The sequence below is a fragment of the Odontesthes bonariensis genome, chromosome 6 (assembly GCF_027942865.1).
Source record: "Odontesthes bonariensis isolate fOdoBon6 chromosome 6, fOdoBon6.hap1, whole genome shotgun sequence".
Lineage (NCBI taxonomy): Eukaryota > Metazoa > Chordata > Actinopteri > Atheriniformes > Atherinopsidae > Odontesthes > Odontesthes bonariensis.
Window position 1 is genome coordinate 13,255,372 of NC_134511.1, and position 18,771 is coordinate 13,274,142.

The 18,771-nt window shown below is 40.6% G+C and overlaps 2 protein-coding genes across 2 annotated transcripts; one reads left to right on the forward strand and one right to left on the reverse strand.

Annotated features, from left to right (window-relative positions):
- Positions 1–5,741: 5,741 nt before the first annotated feature.
- On the forward strand, positions 5,742–8,663 carry LOC142382720 (UDP-glucuronosyltransferase 2C1-like). The gene is made up of 6 exons (XM_075468841.1): positions 5,742–6,456; positions 6,593–6,741; positions 6,894–7,025; positions 7,518–7,605; positions 7,940–8,159; positions 8,381–8,663. The coding sequence occupies exons 1-6, from the start codon at positions 5,742–5,744 to the stop codon at positions 8,661–8,663; spliced, it is 1,587 nt and encodes a 528-aa protein (XP_075324956.1).
- Positions 8,664–8,934: 271 nt separating this feature from the next.
- On the reverse strand, positions 8,935–18,516 carry LOC142382721 (uncharacterized). The gene is made up of 16 exons (XM_075468842.1): positions 18,366–18,516; positions 13,872–15,334; positions 13,705–13,803; positions 13,331–13,586; positions 12,686–13,011; positions 12,449–12,592; positions 12,243–12,357; positions 12,045–12,116; positions 11,825–11,962; positions 11,575–11,688; positions 11,412–11,485; positions 11,220–11,324; positions 10,745–10,860; positions 10,511–10,649; positions 9,472–9,592; positions 8,935–9,257 (listed from the first exon to the last, which is right to left on the reverse strand). Exons 1-16 carry the CDS (start codon positions 18,514–18,516, stop codon positions 9,169–9,171), a joined length of 3,522 nt encoding a protein of 1,173 aa, XP_075324957.1. The 3' UTR covers positions 8,935–9,168.
- Between the last annotated feature and the right edge of the window lie 255 nt (positions 18,517–18,771).

The window sequence follows — 18,771 nt, forward strand, 5'->3', positions numbered from 1 at the left end:
CCAACAGTTAACTGAAGAGCAAAGCTGCTGCCTCTTTGTTTATACTCAATATGCCCAGAAACATTGGTTTTCAGCACTCCTGTCATGCTAGTGTGGACACAAAGCTGACCTTTGCTCTTTGTCCACTGACCAGAGGTCTGAGAGACAAGTGCTAAATGTGACCGCTTAACTTACAACCCCTGAGGTCAGAGGTCGCTCTGGAGTCAAACCCTGTCCAGTGGACTAATGTGCAGATGGAGTTTTTTGGGGTGAAAACATCACTTTGTCACTGGATGTGGTAGGCTATTTGACAGAACTGAGGTTGTAAACACAGAGTGTAAAGGGGTGGCCAGCATTGACTCTTGTTAGGATTGTTCATCCATGTAAACACTAAACTCTATCGGTAAATGTTACCTGTAGCTAAAAGACTTTAAAAAAAATAATTTAAAAAAAAATTAGTTCCACATTAGACTGCAACTGTACAATTTCAATACTGATTGGTAATTTTTATTCAGTTAATTTTGTTTAGAATTATTCAAAATGGTGCACTAAGTTTAGAATAATCACAAACTGAGAAGCAGCAGGCTTTTATGTTGCATGTTACGCATCCATTTCTGCCAAACACACTAATTATCAGACATGCTTTCAATTTCTAACAGCAGTTTTGTTCACTCTTTTTTTCCTCCGTGTTTGGTGACAATTTGTACTGAGGTCAGATTTTTAAATGCCTAAATGTCTATTGTGACTCTAGAAAATGAGTGCCATTTTCAGGCAATAGGCTGCACCAAACTGAGCTGAAGAGTAAACACTGAGTTGGTTTTAGACGCTTTCACTGGGGCTCTTAAACTCCGGCTAATGGCGTGTAAATGGAGCAGAGGGCAGCTGGACACACTGACTGGAGGCCTATGGGAACTGACAGGTGACTCTTTGTAGTCCTAAAAAAAAAAAAAAAAAAAAAAAAGTTGGAAAAAAGACAAAAAAAAACAAAACATTATAGGCCTACTGTGAGAACGATAACAACTGTACAGCAGCAGTCTGAAGCCCCCACAGCATGAATTTGAGAGGCTTTTACTTCCTCTGCAATTTCATGGTGAACTGAACAATTTCACGGTGAACATACCAAAACAACTGATTAATAATATCTTCACCTCTTGGTAATATGACACACAATACTAAAACCTGTCTACTTATTTCTCTGCTGAATATTTGGCTGACATTCAGACTCGCTGGTGTGAAATTCGGCAATCGAAACTGGATGGAACGGTATGCGGCAGCCTCTTTATACATGCTGTCAGACTGTGAAATGCATTTTGCTGATACACCTTATTTACAGATACCACCCAATAATGAACGAGCATCACTCTGACCTAAAGTTTCCAGCAGGATCACGAAACATGCGCTGAAAATAATAACAAATCTGTATGCTTCTCAATCCCTTCACCGAGTGTATTTTCCTGATTGACTATTCTCTCCAAAGCATGTGGGTAATCGTCTATTGAGAGCATATTTCCTTATCAGTGTCTAGCACACTGTCTGAATCCGTTATCACAATGGGCCAGATCAGTGCAGGCAGCCCCTCGCTCTCCCGGCTGAGGCGCCCATGAAAAAGAATTTCTGGAGTTGGGTGCCAGCCGATAGGCCCTGAGCTCTTTATCCCCTTAAAGCCAATTCACACTCTGCATGTTTAAATATCTCAGCTCAACCCCTGCCCTCCCACTCCCATCACACTCTTGAGCCCCCCTCCTCCTTCGCTCTCCTCTCGTGCTCTTTCACCCTTTTTTTGCGGCTGCAAGTCCGAGCGTGGACTGCCGTCGCGGTCGAACCTGCAGGGTGTGTGGGATGCAGGTGCAGAGCTGGTTGGATGGTGAGAGAGAGAGAGAGAGAGGAGGGGAGTCCTCCATTGTTGGGCTGGACAGCACCCTCTCTCCTCGAGAGCACCCTCTGACGGGGGAGCCCACTGACAATCACGCATCCTAATCTGATTATGCAAATATCTACTTCAAAAAGCAATACGCTGTAACCCTTCCCATGATGGAGGGACAACGCAAAGAAGAGGAGTAAACCAGCAGGAATGTAGGAAGGAAACAGTGGTAAATTCCCAATAAATCAAATGTCAGAGTAAAATAAAGTTTTACCCATTTCTACCCTCTCTCGTTCATCCTGCTCTGCACCACCGGGGGGGGGGGGGGTCTATAGGATGTAAACAGAACACACTTGCACACTCTGAATGGTCACTCACTCCCTAAACTGGGCATTGAATCCAATATTCAAATGCTTATTGTTTTTCCAGGCGCTCCTGAAACCAGCGTCAAAGGGAATCTGCAATGTTAATGAGGGGGGCCAAAGTGCCCGGAGTTAAGACTTAGACACCCAAACAATCAGAGGTGACATTTTCCAAGAACGCAAATTCTTAAAAGGCATGTTCGACAACCCCCACCTGCTGAATATTCACCAAAAAAAACAAAAAAAAAAACAAACCTCTCTGACCCTGGTTAATTTCTGAAATCAGCTGCGCATTTCCATAGGTACAAGCATATCTACAAGGAGTCATGTAATGAAACCTGCGAGTTGATAAGACAAAAAAAAAAAAAAAAAAAAAAAAAAAAAAAAAAAGAAGCCATGTTTGTACTATTCAGTTAAACTAAATATCTGCTATTTAGCACAAAGTACAGCTGAGGCTGATCTGATGTGCAGGTATCTGCTCATAAATCTAAATTCTAATTCAAGAAGATGATGAAACCAATGAGGTTACATTTAAAGAGGACACAAATCTGCACGCTGTCATGGATTTAAACAACACTCTCAATCGAACGTGTCCAATATGGTACTGATCTGTCACCAAATTTTTTTTATTCATCAGCATATTCACTGTGCATTGGTGAAGACGCATTGATAACACACAGATAATTGGGGGGGCTCAGCTCGTCTTCAAAACTTTCCACCATTTTTACCACTGCTGACCCATCTGTTCAAATATGGCCCCACACTGCACCTACCGCTCACTGACATGTAGTGTTTATTTTTGAGGTTGTGCACAAAGACGCTTCAAACAAAGGCAGGATACATGAGGCAGCCATGATAAACACGCATACCTTAATAAAAGACAATTTACAAAAAGCTTCATATCGTGAGAAGAACACCAAGACCCAATTGAGTTTAGTTTAGCACACATGGAGGGGTGTTTTAACCTCTAAATGCATTATCTGGTTGTGTTAGTCTGGTTTTAATCTTGTACAATTTAAGTCTGACAAGCACGTTTACATGCATTTTAAAAGGCCCAGTTATTTATCTGTGTGCTCCACTCATTACCTCCAACCTTCTTATAAGCATTTTAGGCCAGTTAAACACTAGAAAAATGTGGAGAGCAGATCTCATCATGTTGAAACAGCTGTGAAACACATTATGGGTGTCAGTATAATCTGATTACTAGCTGCAAATCTCAATCAAGTGGTTTAAAATATTTTGGCCTATTAAACAATGCATGCTTGTACATTACCACCGACGTACAGATTTGTCTCAGCTTCTACACTTTCCATTTCTTAACTGCATTTCATACTGTAGGGGCTCTTATTGCAGCCTTCGGTTTCACTTTGAGGCTGGTGGGGTGTGATGGAGAGCGAGTCAACAACAAAGAAGAATGCTGAGAGTTCTGTCCCCGACTCCTGAAGGCCACATATCAAAGTCTCTTTGGGCACGACATTCAACCCCGAAAACGTCCCTAATGTGTCAGTGTGTGCTTCCTAAGATGCAAAAGCAATATGTGAATGGGTAAAATGTTGCTTGTAATCTAAAGTGCATAGTGGTTCGGTCATTACATGCAGTTCATTCCATTGACAGGTATCACTCAACTCATGATGTCCCCTTTAACTGCAAGCTATTTATTTTCCAAAGACAAATTAGTGCAGGTGTGTGCATTTTTCCCAAATGTAGACAAAATTTTCCACTGCCGCAGGTGCTGTGGAGGTACGGTGGAAATAAGCCAGAAACTCTGGGTCTCAACACCAGAATTTATGACAGGATCCCTCAAAATGACCTTCTGGGTAAGTAAAGATGGGTATCCACCACATGTAAGGATGGATGGATTCATAAAATAAAGCCAAACGTAACAATGCCTTTTTATCTCATCTAAAAAAATTCTTACTAAGAAAAATTGGCCCAATTTTTTGGCAAGTATTTAATTTAGTCTTCGTTGATTTATTCTGAAATAATGAGGGTTAATTGTTTAAACACTAAATCTCACACTATTTAAATACTTGTCCCAGCTCAGTTGATTGAGATTTGCCAACTCATTTCATGGCTCAGTTGTAAAAACATTTCAATCAATTATGTCTTATCCAATTCAAATGCACTCTTGGTTAAGCTTAATCAATAGCATTGACTTAAAAAACACACGATCCATCGTTAATAACCTCAGTTTCACAGGTGTTGCAGGGGATAACACTTCTAGTTACAGAAAGAAGGAAAGACTTTTGCAGAAGAAAATAAAGGTACTTCTTACTTTAGCTGTGACCTGTTTTTCTAGAAGGTTACAGCCTTAATCACAAATTTAAAATTTTCTTCAAAGAACATCTTTATTTTGTGAAACTTGTTCATTTAGAGTTAAAATAGATTATAAAGGAGCCTGGGACTAATTGCTAAGGTATGGTAAATGATCTGCATTTATAGCAACTTTTAACCTCCATCCTAATTTATTACATTTAGAAAAAAAAAACAAGTTACTTAGTACAAAGTACAGCTGAGGCTGATATCGATTGTGCAGGAACAAGGTCTTTAACCAAAGCTGAAGATAAAATATGACAAAGTTTTTTCCAGATGAAGCAATCGGCACAAAAATGACACATTCGTGGAGTTAATAGAGGAAATGTGGAGGGATCACGAAGCCATCAAGGAAAAATATCCAGACCCCAGATCATGTCTACATCATTACAAAAAACCCTGTGCTAACCCAGTTCTAGGTTGTTGAACCATCTCTTTGTTTAAAAAAAAATTAATAAATAAAATAAAAATAGTGACTTGCCAACTGTGCTAGATTTAAAAAAGGCACTTAATCAATTGGGAAAAAAATCCCCATGTCCAACAGGTCAAACTTGCATCCATCAAAAAGCTGTGGAGACATTTTACTGAAAAGGCAAAAAATGCCAACTCCTTTGTGACACTCAAGGAAAAGCCAGGGGAGCATTAAAGCTTAATCTCCTGAGGAAGATGTTAGTGCAATCCATGAAATAGTTTATAACTTCTACTTGAGTAAAGACCAAAATGATGGTCTGACCATTACCCCTGGAACAGGTACATACAGTATATAGAAAATGCAATTATTTCAAAAGGTTAACGATGACACTTAATGATAATGCAACAATTGAAATACCCCCCCTCCAACCCCTGCCCCCAATTACACATCCCAGCACCTGTTGCTCGCACGTTTCAGTGGCATGCAAGATGACAGCAACCACATATTATGCAATTGTGCTCAAGTCAATGAAGCTGAAATTATTATTTTGATAAAATTAACTCCATCTCACCTAAATTAACAGAAACAATAATCCAGGAGCCTAAGGTCTGCTTTCATTTTCATAAGCTTTGTATTTATTTTTTTCCCCCCCATTCTGGCTTATAAATTTACAGCTATAACCTTTTACCTCAAACAATTTTTTCTGAGGTGAGGCTGTTATCTTGTGTTACTCGGGACAAAGAGGAACGAGTCAAAGTTCATTGAGTTAATCATTATATAAGGCTACTGTCAGTTTTCCTGACATCCAGCCACCATGAAGCTGTGTCTGGCTGTCTGTGTACTGCTGGTCTTTTCTGTGGCCAGTGCAAATGGAGGGAAGATTTTGGTGTGGTACACCGAGGCCAGCCACTGGATTAACATGAAACCGTTGCTGGAGCTGCTGGTCGACAGGGGACACCAGGTGACTGTCCTGGTCCCCAGCGCCTCGATGTTCATGAACAGCAGTGAACCCTCCCGCTTTCACTATGAGCCTTTCAACGTCGCCGTTTCACTGGAGGTCCTAGAAGAGTTTCTTGAGGAGTTTTTTTACTTCTCCATGTACGAGATGGATCATATGAACTACCTGCAGCTTTACATGAAGTATATGGATCTTATGAAAACTGACCTGGGGTATTCCCTCAAGATTGTGGATGGTGTGGTAAAATCAGAATCCATCATGAAGAAGCTGAAGGAGGGAAACTATGACCTTCTCCTGGCTGATCCAATCTACCCCGGCAGTGACTTAACCGCAGACCTTTTGGGTGTCCCTCTGGTCTTCACCTTGCGTTTCTCCTTAGCTCATAACTGGGAGAGGCTGTGTGGTCAGCTGCCCGCTCCTCCTTCCTTTGTTCCTGGTGCTATGAGCAAACTCACAGATAAGATGGACTTCTCGGAGCGACTGTGGAACTTTCTCTTCTATGCTCTACAGGACATTGTAATAGATCATGTTATGTGGAGGGAGCTGGACACGTATTACTCTGAAGTCAAAGGTGAGCCATTCAGAAAGAACCCCTCAGTAACGTCACACTTTTTAATGGAAGACATAGAGTTTAATGATTTCTTGACGATAAATGTAAGTGCTTTTATACATCTAATAAAACCTTTACTACTTTTGCATTGTAACAGGAACACCCACCAGTGCCTGTGAGGTGATGGGCAGGGCAGATATCTGGTTAATACGAACTTACTGGGACTTTGAGTTCCCCCGTCCATTCCTCCCCAACTTCAAATATGTTGGTGGGATCCACTGCAGACCTGCCAAACCTTTACCCAAGGTGGGACTGTCTCCACCATTACAGTCAAATAGAAATCTCATTACTTCAGCTCATTATCCTCGTGTAAAGAAAGAATCGTTTGTCAAAATGCTGGGCAAAGTGGGACGGCTGGCTGGCTCACTGACTGTGGGATAACATGACTGTGCTTGCAGGATATGGAAGAATTTGCGCAGAGCTCCGGAGACGCTGGTATCGTGGTCTTCTCTTTGGGGTCCATGATCAAGAACATGACCACAGAGAAGGCAAACATGATAGCCTCGGCTCTCGCTCAGATTCCACAAAAGGTCAGAAAAATCTCCGAGTGACAGCTTGAATCCACCTGAATGCAGATTTTATGGATGCAAGTCCTAATATAAGAACTAGTGAAATACTCTTGACTGTTTTATGCAATTAACTTTTGACAGCCAGTACGTTACAGGTGATACTTTGATATCCTTACGTCCTTTTGATTTAATATAAAGTGGGGTGCTCACGAGTTAAAACATCTGCATTTCAGTCCTTGAGTCTGGTTTCTATATTGAAGTGTCCACTGGCAAGATGTTGGGATGTTGCAGAGCACTTGAACACTTCCAGAAGCCTATAGTTTTCATTCAAGACTGACAAGCCGGGGGAATTAATTAGACTTCAGAGTATTTGAATAGATATCACAACTGATTGAAAACTGTACACAAAGGGAGACGGTTTTGTTTATATTTACCCACATCATATCTATTGTAGCAAAGGCAGCAACAAAACTATCACTCACGTTGACCTTAAATACTTTTCCTTTTTTGTAGGTGCTGTGGAGATACAGTGGGGAAAAACCACCAACTCTGGGTCCAAACACCAGAATTTATGATTGGATCCCTCAGAATGACCTACTGGGTAAGTAAAGATAGGTATCCAACACATTCCAGGGTGGTGGAGCAAAAAAAAAAGAGAAGGGTTTTTATCCATCTATCGAGATAGAGAGAACTGTTTTAATAAACAGGAATAATTAGACTGTCACTGACTGCAGTAAGCACTGTCTGTACAAGTTGTTAATTGAACTAAAATGAGAAATATGTATTCTTCTGAGAAAAAAAAAAAAAAAAAAAATTAAGAAAATATTATCTTCTAAAATATTCATTAAACTTTTTTAATTCTATAGTTGAGCTCACTCAGTACCGTCAACTTGAAAATCTAATAATGTACGTTTTATACTCTCTGCTCCTATCAGGTCACCCAAAGACAAAAGCTTTCATCACTCATGGTGGCACAAACGGGATTTATGAGGCCATCTACCACGGCGTTCCCATGGTGGGTATTCCCATGTTTGCCGACCAGCCAGACAACATGGTCCATATGAAGGCTAAAGGAGCTGCACTTATTGTGAACTTGAACTTCATGACGGCTGAGGACCTCAGAGATGCACTGAACACTGTCATCAATGACAAATCGTAAGTTCTTTTGCACATCATCTAGTCCGATTTGTTTGTAAAGAATACAAAAGCAAGACTGATAATCATGAAGGAAACATGGTGAACAGCAGCATAATATAATAGTGTAGTTACAACCAGTTTCAAAGGTTACATTAAGATTACAAAACCACAAGATAGCCCAACTCTGTCCTCATGAACGTACACAGTTCTAACACATTTCCCCAAATGTACATTCACAGCTACAAAGAAAATGCTATGCAGCTCTCCAGAATCCACCATGACAGACCCATGAATCCTCGGGATGAGGCGGTATTCTGGATCGAGTTCACCATGAGAAATAAAGGAGCAAAACACCTGAGGGTCGAGGCCCACCAGCTCACCTGGTATCAGTATCACAGTCTGGATGTCCTAATCTTCCTCCTCGCCATTGTCCTGTTCCTCATGTTCATCCTCCTCAAGACCTTCAGTTTGTGTTTCCGGAGGTGCTGTGGCAGGAAAAGGCCAAAGAGAAAGGCTGAGTAGAAGACTGCGCTGAGATGTTAGTAGATGGCTAATGGCTGAATAGACATAGGTGGTTGTAAAATTCCCCAAGAACAGTACTTCCAGATTGTTGGGTATTTGTAGTTTTTTTTTTTCTATGCAATTACCTAAACTGCTAACAGGTGTGTTCATTCACGTAACTGCACCTGAAGTCAATGTGGCATTAAAAGCTTAATGCTTATTGGCTGCTGAGTTTGGAAAAAGTACACACACACACAAACAGAGGGATTTTATTTAATGCCTTTACTTGGAAACTACTCATGACAACTGACCCATTCAGGGCCATCACAAATATTTATAGAGACATGGAAAATCTGACTCCAAATCAACATTTTACAAACAAATTATAGTATCAAGATAAATCAAGTGAATAAAGTAATGTATCCAACAACAAAAAATAAACAATCCTCCATATCCCAGAAGAGAGCTTTACAGACGCAACACTCCAACATGCATGGTTCAATCAATTATCAGTGTGGAAATGTTCTCATTTTTTCAGTTTTCCATCTTCTTTGAGTCTCCACAGCATAAGCTCCATGCAGGCAGCTGCATCTTCTGCAGTGTCGTGGCCACAAACTGGGAGAAACATAATGCACTGATTTAACACATGCAAACAATATGCCAGTAAACATCCTCAGCAGCGTATGCGTTAATGCTTCATCTGATTTTATAGTACGATTGTGATTCATCTTTATTTGAATTTAAAGTGACAAAGCTGGGCAGAGGCTTGTAACTGTTGTAACTTTACAACAAAAAGCCAACAGCAGATGCCAATATGGTGGTAACCCACCACTCTCCTGGATGATCCTCCTGAGGTATTCGGCAGTGAGGTTGTTGAGGCTCAGCTTATGAGGCAGGCCAAGACGATGGGGAAAGACCACAGATGTATCCACCACCATCCCATGCAGTAACTACAGTAAAGAGGAAGATAATCAGAACTCTGTTTACGTCTCAATAAATGAATATGAAAGTTACTCGGGTTGGGTGCGAATTTCTGGTCCCATCTTGGGCAGACTTTTGATTCAGGTGGAGCACCACAGTAACTGAAAACAACCACTTCCATTACTTTTTATAGTACAAAGTTTGCCATCAGTTATACCTTTATTCCCTCCTACTGGCAGTCTTGCCAATCCCCTACATCTTTCAAGTAAATATTGCTTAGCAGCTATTTGGTAGACACTTCAGTCCAAAAAGACATTAATTTCACATCAGGAAAGAAACTTCAGATTAAAACTTAAATCTTAAGACTTTAAAATGTGTAGATATGCGTTTGACTGTTTTCACAAAATAAAAGCTCAACTGGTATTAAAACACCCACCTGGGAAATAGTTCCTGAGCCTGAACAGAGATTAAAGTTTAGAGTTTGTTCTCTCTAATGGAAATCTAAATCACTTTGTGATCATCCGGCTCGGTAGATAACTGGAGTCAAATCTCCAAGGAGGGTAAAAATAAATAAGTAATTTTTTGAAAAAGTCTCATCTAGCAGCTAAATGGAAACATTTCACTGTATCCAGGTGATCTCCTGGAATTCTTCGACAGTCAATGTCAGGATTACATTTATAAAAGAAATATCAATCAAGTACATCTCAAATAACTAACTAATAAAATAAAAAATGGCGCTCTGAATCAGACAGTGTTGGAACATGGCCGCCTTTTGTGTTCTTTTGATTTATTTAAATAAAAAAAAAAAATATATATATATATATATATATATATATATATTTTTTTTTTTTTATTATTTTTATTTATATATATATTTATATATTTCTATTTTTAGTTTTTAAATTAGCTAAAGCAAAAGTCAATGTTGAGAAGCCTGTGGAGGTCACCTTAAGTAAACAGAGATCTGTTTCCAGGCCATGTCCAACAAGAATAGTGTCGGCGCTGATGAAGCTCAACAAAGTCTGCTGGACCTCTCTGAGGGAGGTGTGGTTACCTTTCACATCCTCCTCGCCGATGCATGAAAACCTACAAAAGTGTAACAACAGGCCATCAATAGAGGGGGCATTGCTTCATTAAACGGAGGGGTAGGGGAGAGAGAAAACAGCCAAATACAGCATTACCTGGTGTTCAAGTCGATGACTTCATTATCAGGTTTGACAAAAGTATCGTAGATAACTTTAAGGTTTGAGCTGACCACCGTCACCCTGGAAAGCTCCAGACCATGTATGGTATAACACTATGAAGACAGAGACAACATTGTTTTGCCTCGCTTATGTCATATAAATCCTCAAACTCTCCATCCACAAAGCCACTGACTGTTTCTATATCAGATTAAAATATATATATAAAAATGCAAAAAGAGCTTCCATTAATGAACCCAGTTATGTAATTAGTTGAAATGCATGTTTGTACTGGGCAAAGAAGAATTATAAACATTTTACATAAAAATGAAATATTTATGACTGAATAATGTTTCATTTCATCAGTTTCCTTTAAGAATTGTGTTACTTTTACCTGTATTATACTGTGGTGTCATGTGTAGAATTAAAAAAAAACAACAACAAACAATAAAGCTGGCGTTTAAAACAACATCACCATTTCACACGCAAGGGAGTAAACACCAGGACAGCTTTTGTCTGAAGGACGTCTTGAGGCAGTAGACACAAACCCATCCAAACTGAGTGAATCATGGACATGTAACTGGGCAGGAATAGAACAATAATCAACACAATTGATCCATTTGCAAGAAGTGATAGACGTTTCTTCAGTTCTCAAGCCGTCTTTTACCTTAAACACCTGACATCCAGGTGCTCCCATGACACCCTGACAACAGCTATAGCGGGTCTCGACCCCACCTGGCACTGAAAATGTCAGGAATGTCAATCATATACTTTTACCCAAACAATTATCCAGTGAGGCCGATGATAAAAATAAACAGCTGGTTGCCTACCTCTATTCTCAACACCTTTTCCATAATGGTAGTTGCACTCCTCCTTACGGATATGTTTGCCTGTTTGGCTCACAGAGTATGTAGCCCCACAACGACAGCATATCCTCTTGAGTGCTTTTACCAACAAAGAAAAGGTCGTCACCAGAGAGATGTTTGCACAGACGGCTCTCATTACAAATACAGCAGTTAGATGTGCCCTCTAGTGAACAAACACAGGAACAGCAAAGTGCAATACTAATTAATTACTTACGGTCCGTGTTCACTTTCTTGTCGATGAAAAGAACAGCACAACCACGTTTTTCTGGGTGCTGGACAGGATAGTTGCTTTCAATCATTTTTTCATCTGACAAAACATAATCCTGCAAACTTTCAAACAGCTCCCTGTCATCTGTTGAAAAAAAATTAAAACGGTAAGAAGCTGCCCAAGTATTTGGATTTAATGAGAAATGCTTTCCAAGGAAACGACTCACCATTTCCTTTCATGTTTTTTGGGTTAAGCGGTACATTTCCTCTCGATCTTTGGCTGCTGACTTCTTTTTCATCTGAACCAGAGAAAGAATGTATATTTTAAATTCAACCGACTGCCGTGTTGAATCAGGTTTTTTCACTAATTTCATGTACAGAACATTTTTCCAGTTTCCTAGCAGTCCCTCCTAGAAGGGTCTTACTCTTTGTAGCAGCAGAACTTTGGTTCTTCAGTCTTTTGAGTGCGTTCACTGCAACGCTCAGATATTTGAGTTTGTTCACACTGCGGTTGTATATAGTCTTCTCCTCAGCAAGGGCCTAAACAACAGGGAGAATATATATCCAGATATATGATATCCAAACTTAGGTCTGTCAGTGCAGGGAACAGTTAGAGGCATAGTATGCTTACCTTCTCAAAGGCCTCATTAACATTAACAGAAGTTTTGAGAAACTCCTCTGTAAACATGTTCACGTAGCGCTGACGGACATCATGGGGAACTTTGTCTTTCGGAGCCTCACACTGCTGCCTCAGTTTCCGTTTTACAGGCATTGGCTGAAAGACACTACTGTTAATATATAGGATTAAACATTTCTAACTTGTACCGGATGTATATAAGTATTTATATTCCTCTACCTTAGCGCTTGCCAGGACAGGAGCTTGAGGAGCTGTGGAAGCAGCCGTCGTGTGTAAAGATGTCGAAGCAAAAGCAGAGTTCAAAGCAGGTCTACGGGGCGGAGCGGCAATCAGCACGGGTGCTGTTGAGCGGTATCTTGGCAGGGGCGTTACTGTGGCTGGATGGTAAGTTTGCTTGATTTGAACAGGGCTTGGATGCACTTGACTTATTGGAGTTAGCACTGAAGTAGCTGGGCTGCAAGTGGAGGTAACAGGGAAGCTGCCCTGTGGGAGGATCAAGTGCAAACTGTTGCCCACTTCAATCACTGCAGTCCCTATAGGTATGTAGTTTAAATAAGCTGTTGAATAAAACAAAAAAACAAACAAAAAAGTTACAATGCATTTAGGCAAAGTGTCAGAAGAAGAGATTCTATTTAAAAAGTTATATTAAGAAAAAGAACAGGTTATAGATCAGCTTATAACAATGTAGGCTGGGTATGTTTAACTGGTGATTTGTAAATGTAAAAATATAACTTCAGCTCTGCATTGGAAAATTAACTGCTACATTTAATTTTTCTTTTATATTTGAACATTAATGGTCACATTTTAAAAGAAGGAATTAATTAATAATAATAATAATAATAACAACAACATCTACTTCTGCCATCAGATGCTTACCATTTTGGATTGGAGCAGGCTTAAGGTTTTCGAGGGGTTGAGTCAAAGCAGAGGCTACACTCTGCGTCTCTGGCTTCTTTTGAACAGTGGAGGAAACAAAAGCGTGACTGGCTTTAACTGAAGCAGTCAGCATGGAGGCCCTCTGCTGTATCTGTTGGATCTTGGAGGTGATCGGGGGCCTTGAGCCAAATCCTGAAGCTGCTGGTTCCCTGAGTGGGACCAAAACTTGCGGCTGAGGTCGGCTTTTAGCCAGTGGCTGGCGGAAGAAGGGGGAAAAAAAACAACCAAAAAAAAAACGTAACAATTCAACAATATTGGGGTAGTTTGCACACACGTGAGTCAGAATGTTGGCGTCACATGTGTGTGGCATATACCTCCATATGTTTGGCTTCATGGGCCACCCTCTTCTTCCCAGATAAAGGTTGGAGTGTAGCGTTTACCTCTGGCTTCTCGACATCCATAGAAGTTCCGACCTGAAACAGTAAGAGTGAGTGAGCACATCTTTATTTTGATGGAGAAACTACAGCTTAGGTCTACTTACAGACACGTCAGGATGCTCCTCGTTGCCTTTACTCTCATTGTTTGACTCCATGAAAATCCTGTAGCACTCCTCCATTGGGTCACTGTCTGACACCTCCATTTCTGAGTAGTTAAGCTCTTCTTCCTCTTCCTCCTCCTCATCAGGGCTTGAGTTGATTATTATAACCATCTCATTTTCAGCCTTCAGTAGCTGCTCAGTGGGGTCAGACTGTTCAGCTGTGCTTCTCAGATGGGGGTTTATAGATGATGAGACATTGGCTGGAAATTGGCTTCTGCCCGGTGGCGGCTCTGCCCGCTTCTGGTATCTCAGACATGAAATGTGGCCTACTGTAGCTTTCCCCTGCTTCTGTCCTGGCTTTTCTAGTAACATTGTTAAACTGTTTTGCTCAGGCGATTGTACACTCGTCACAGGAGGCCAGTGGCTATGAACCCTGCTCTGAGAGTGCGGCTCTGTTGTTGGGGCTTGCTTGGAGTGTTGCACTGGTGGCGAGTTAGCAGTTGGAGCCTTATAAAAAAGCATATTCTTCATTGGAGGCAGATTCATTTTCTCAACACTAGTGGAAGGCTCACACCAAGCTGAGGTAGTAGAAACACTTTCAGGTTCAGGGATTTTCTCTGCTTCACTAAACTGGAAACCACTATTTTCACAGCCACTTTCAAGTTCTTCTAAATATCCAGTTAAGTCAACTACATTCTCATCAAGAGGTGCGTTTTTATATTCTTTCTCATCAGCAAAAGTAGCTAGATATTGATAGTTTTCAACTCCAAAATACTTAGAACCTTTATCTGCATCATCCCTCAGTGCAGATGAAGAGGTAACACTGAGCATATCAGCGTTTTTCAATTTTAGCATTTTGGCCTCCCTCACCGTATCCTGAGAGAATTCGTTTGCCACAGAATCGAGAGGAATCTGTGACTGACTAGTCGGTTTCTCGGGCGATGAAGGAACATCAATAATCAGGACACCATCTTCATTGGAGTCGTGAAGTGGCTCTGGAGATGGTGATCGGGAAATCGGGGCCAGATAAGTTGTTGGCTCTTTTTGATCATAATGCAAAGGTCTTGATCTTTTTAAATCTTCTTGGTTTTTCACTTTCTGCTGCTTGCTTGATGACTTGTAAGACCGCAAGGCAGCAGAAAAGTTAGACAGAGGGTCATACTCTAAATCAGTCCTTGGCTTTGAGTTGTCAACCACATATTTCCTTGATCGCACTAGGGTTTTGTGGTCTGTGGAAGAGGACATTCCATAGGAACCACTGGTTTCGTGCTTTGACGCAGGTGTACCGTTTCTGGTGTCTGCCTGTACGGTCTGGTAGCAAGACAGCCGCCTTTGCTCCTGCTCAACCTCGTGCTTTACAGTCTCAATCTCCTTGTTGATCCGCTCCAGCTCATGGAGGCAGTCGTCCGTAGTCTCATCATTCACTGGTCCTCCACAGGCAGCATATGGACCGTCATACTGGTCCCCTATTCACAATTAATATGATAGAGAACTTAGTACTATTGAAGGGTTAATTCGGGTTACTCTGAAACAGAGACAGTAACATGCACTTTCTAAACTTTATATACTGGATTACGAAAGACATGTAACCCACTGGATTAAATCCCAAAAATCAGATTACTTCAATACACACACATCCAAACAGTTCTTAGTAGAACTGAAACGCACCAAGTAAAACTACAAAGGTTTCCTAACAACTCAAAAACATTTTCAGTGCAAACAACGCAGCTTTTACAGTGGGTCAAACCAAACTGTGCTGATAAAATTTTAATTTTAATAAACAACAATGGTGCAAACTACAGGGGCCTGTACTATAAAGCAAGATTAGTTGCTTATTGAGGCAACCTCGGGTTAGAGTTAAAATTTTCAGTCTCACAAAGCGTGTATGGCTGAGGGATTTTTTTATGACGGTGGTGTCACAACTGAAGTTGGAGCAAGAGAGCAAAGGATAAAAACAGATTAACTTACTTTATGTCCACCTTAAAAGTCGTTTTAAAACCAAATAAAAACACTGGATAATTGAAGACCCCCCCCCCCCCCCCCCCCCTTTAAAAAAAAAAAAAAGATATCTTGGAGCCTTGGAAGCGTTCAAAACAGCCAGTGCTGACAGGATAAGAATGAAGCCGAGAATACTCCTGCAACATGTTCATTTAATAAAATGCACTTTGGTACAGCACAGGCCTCAGGCATACACTTTGTATAGTACTCTTTAGTTTAAAGGCATGGTTGGTAATCCTGTTCAGAAACCAGGGGTGGAAAGTAACGAATTACATTTACTCACGTTACTGTAATTGAGTACTTTTTATGAGTAATTTGTAATTTTCTGAGTAGTTTTTGAAATGTGTAATTTTTATAAAATTTATTTTTATAAAAATATTTACTTTTACTCGAGTACATTTTGACCCAAGTACTTTTACTTCGCTACATTTGAAACCCTTCATGTTACTGAGTAAAACAAATATTGATGGTGAAAAATTAAATGCGGGCGGAAATTTAAACAGCTGTCCCGGAACTGAAAGTCAATTGCGTGGCCTTGCCTTGCGCTCGCCCTTTCCATTGTTAAATAATCTGGTGTGGTGGATCTAGTAGGCTACCTGCGCTTTGGAAGATGGCTGTTGCTAACCTAGGCTATGTACACACGTAGCCGGGTATTTTTAAAACCGAATGTTTCCCCCCCTCCGTTTATAAAATAATTTGTATCCACATTACCTCGTTTTCGAAAAAAAACACCTTCCACACATAACCGAACATCTGCGTTTTCACCTGCCTTGACAACCCAAATGCATTTGCTGTTTTGCACAATCTGCCCTCGTCAGCTAAATAATAAAGTGTGCACGCAACTTTTTTGAGCACACTGACAGGTGATCGCATGACAGTGGACTGCCCCGATCGATATGAGGACGTAATAATTCCGACAGCGATAGGAGTGAGGAGTACGACTTGGGCGTTTAAAATCAAGGCTGTAAACAGCGCCTGCACAATAATAACCACCACAGTTCTCAAGACATCCATGCTTCTTCAGTAAACAAAGGTCGCACTTTAGACTTTAAAGCAGATTTGTTGTCGTTTTGGCGCATATTGTGACGTTCGAAAACGCAAAACTCCGATTATCTCCGTCTACACGCAGCTGCATAAACGGAGTTTTCAAAAATCTTCACTTTGCCCAGAGTTTTTAAAAACATTCGTTTATGATGCGTTTTCATGTGGATGACAGGTCCAAACGTAGAAAAATATATTCGTTTTAGCAGATACCCGGCTACGTGTGGATGGGGCCCTAGACGTGGAGACTTTGGAGGAGGAAAGGTCCGAAGACGAAGAGGATACACATTCTGGAGGAGACGAAAGACAGAAAAACCCGTGGCCAAATTTAGAAAAATTATTCGTTTTCAAACGCACTAAAGGCAATAATGTGATTATGCAGTGCCTGCCAGCCAAAACGGAGCTTTCGGCTTTCAGAACATCGACTTCAAACTTACTTCTTTAATACACCTAGAAATCGATTAAAACGACTTGTACTGAATTTGATTCATGACTCATCCTTTTTTGCATTAAGAAACTGAAAGTAATTTTGTACTTTTACTCAAGTAAATTTTGAGATGGGTAATTTTACTTTTACTCCGAGTAGAATTTAGGCAAAGTAAAGATACTTTTACTTAATTACAATTTTTCAGTACTTCCACCTGTCAGAAACACATTTAGTAATATTGGGTGAAATGGTCCGTCTATCCTGAGAGTAATCTATACAGGATGTAATCAGACCTCTGTGGCAGCTGCAGGACTGACAAAAAGCTGACCAATCCAAACTCCGAGGGCAAAAAAACAATCAGATGCCCTCATGTCAAGTACTGCCCGTTCTGCCCACGCGCCCCTCTGCCGGCTCCCTCCTCCGCGCGCGCGCACGCGATTTCACCGGTGCCAAAAATAACTTAATGTGAGTGCAATGGTTTTGTGCTTTTAAAAAAATTAATAAAAATCATTACAATAATCATATAGTTTACTTATAAGTGAATGAGACATGTCGGCCGAGTTCCACCGTCAGATGCACCTTCAAGTTTGTGGGGGCGTGGCTTTCGATGGAGCACTAACGGGATGGGGAGGGGGTGGAGCTTAGCGGAGGTGCGTGCCACTTTCAAATCCTGCTAGCGCTCCTGCTAGCAAAATGGCCATTTTGATAACTGGCCTTCCCGTTATCAAAATAACAATGTCTTATAAAAAGGGGGATACAATTTAATTCAGTGTGAATTTCAGTCCAGTTCAGTATTTTTTTTATCTTTTTTAAACTGAGTTTGGGAACATCTGATTGGAACTGGGCGTTTAATCCAGTCAACGTAAATATTTTTTTTGGCAAATTTGACATAAATGACATGTCCTAAAAAAGTGACTTTAGTAGTTTGAAGAAAAGCAGTTGAAGCTTAGCAGATAAAATGTATGGGGGGAAAAACAACACACCGGGTATGGTTTGAAGCTTACAGTAATAAGCATACCTCAAACACTGACCTGTTAAGTCCACAATCGATGATTTAAACAAACCACCAAACGTATCCCACGATTCGGCGGCATGTCTGTATAAACAATGAGGCCGCTCACAAAGTCCACGCTTTGCAAAGGGGCAGTTTATATCAGCAAAAAGACCAGACGAAGGAAACATTGGCAAAATTGTAACTTTACATAGTGTTCAGACCGTTTGGGTAATTAACCGTTGACTCCTGCCAGGTGAATGGTCCATCTGAACTTCAGATGACGTCAGTCCCTCTTATATGAGCTCCGCTCAGGTTAATTATTCCAAATAACACCGTATAAAACTTATTTTGGGAGCATTTCATTCGACGTATTTTACTTGAATTCATACCAGAATAAATGTAATATTTTTTTTTTAAAAGATTGGATTTATTTTTGATAATCA

Bases quoted from the DNA above. Each gene is read 5' to 3' on its own strand.
- LOC142382720 (XM_075468841.1), top strand. From the start codon at position 5,742: ATGAAGCTGTGTCTGGCTGTCTGTGTACTGCTGGTCTTTTCTGTGGCC. The intron at 6,457-6,592 runs GTGAGCCATTCA...GCATTGTAACAG, and splicing joins GTATTACTCTGAAGTCAAAG to GAACACCCACCAGTGCCTGT. The intron at 7,606-7,939 runs GTAAGTAAAGAT...TGCTCCTATCAG, and splicing joins CCCTCAGAATGACCTACTGG to GTCACCCAAAGACAAAAGCT.
- LOC142382721 (XM_075468842.1), bottom strand. From the start codon at position 18,516: ATGTTTCCTTCGTCTGGTCTTTTTGCTGATATAAACTGCCCCTTTGCA. The intron at 11,486-11,574 runs GTAGGCAACCAG...TGACATTTTCAG, and splicing joins AAAAGGTGTTGAGAATAGAG to TGCCAGGTGGGGTCGAGACC. The intron at 10,861-11,219 runs GTGATGTTGTTT...CTGTCTTCATAG, and splicing joins ACTCCCTTGCGTGTGAAATG to TGTTATACCATACATGGTCT.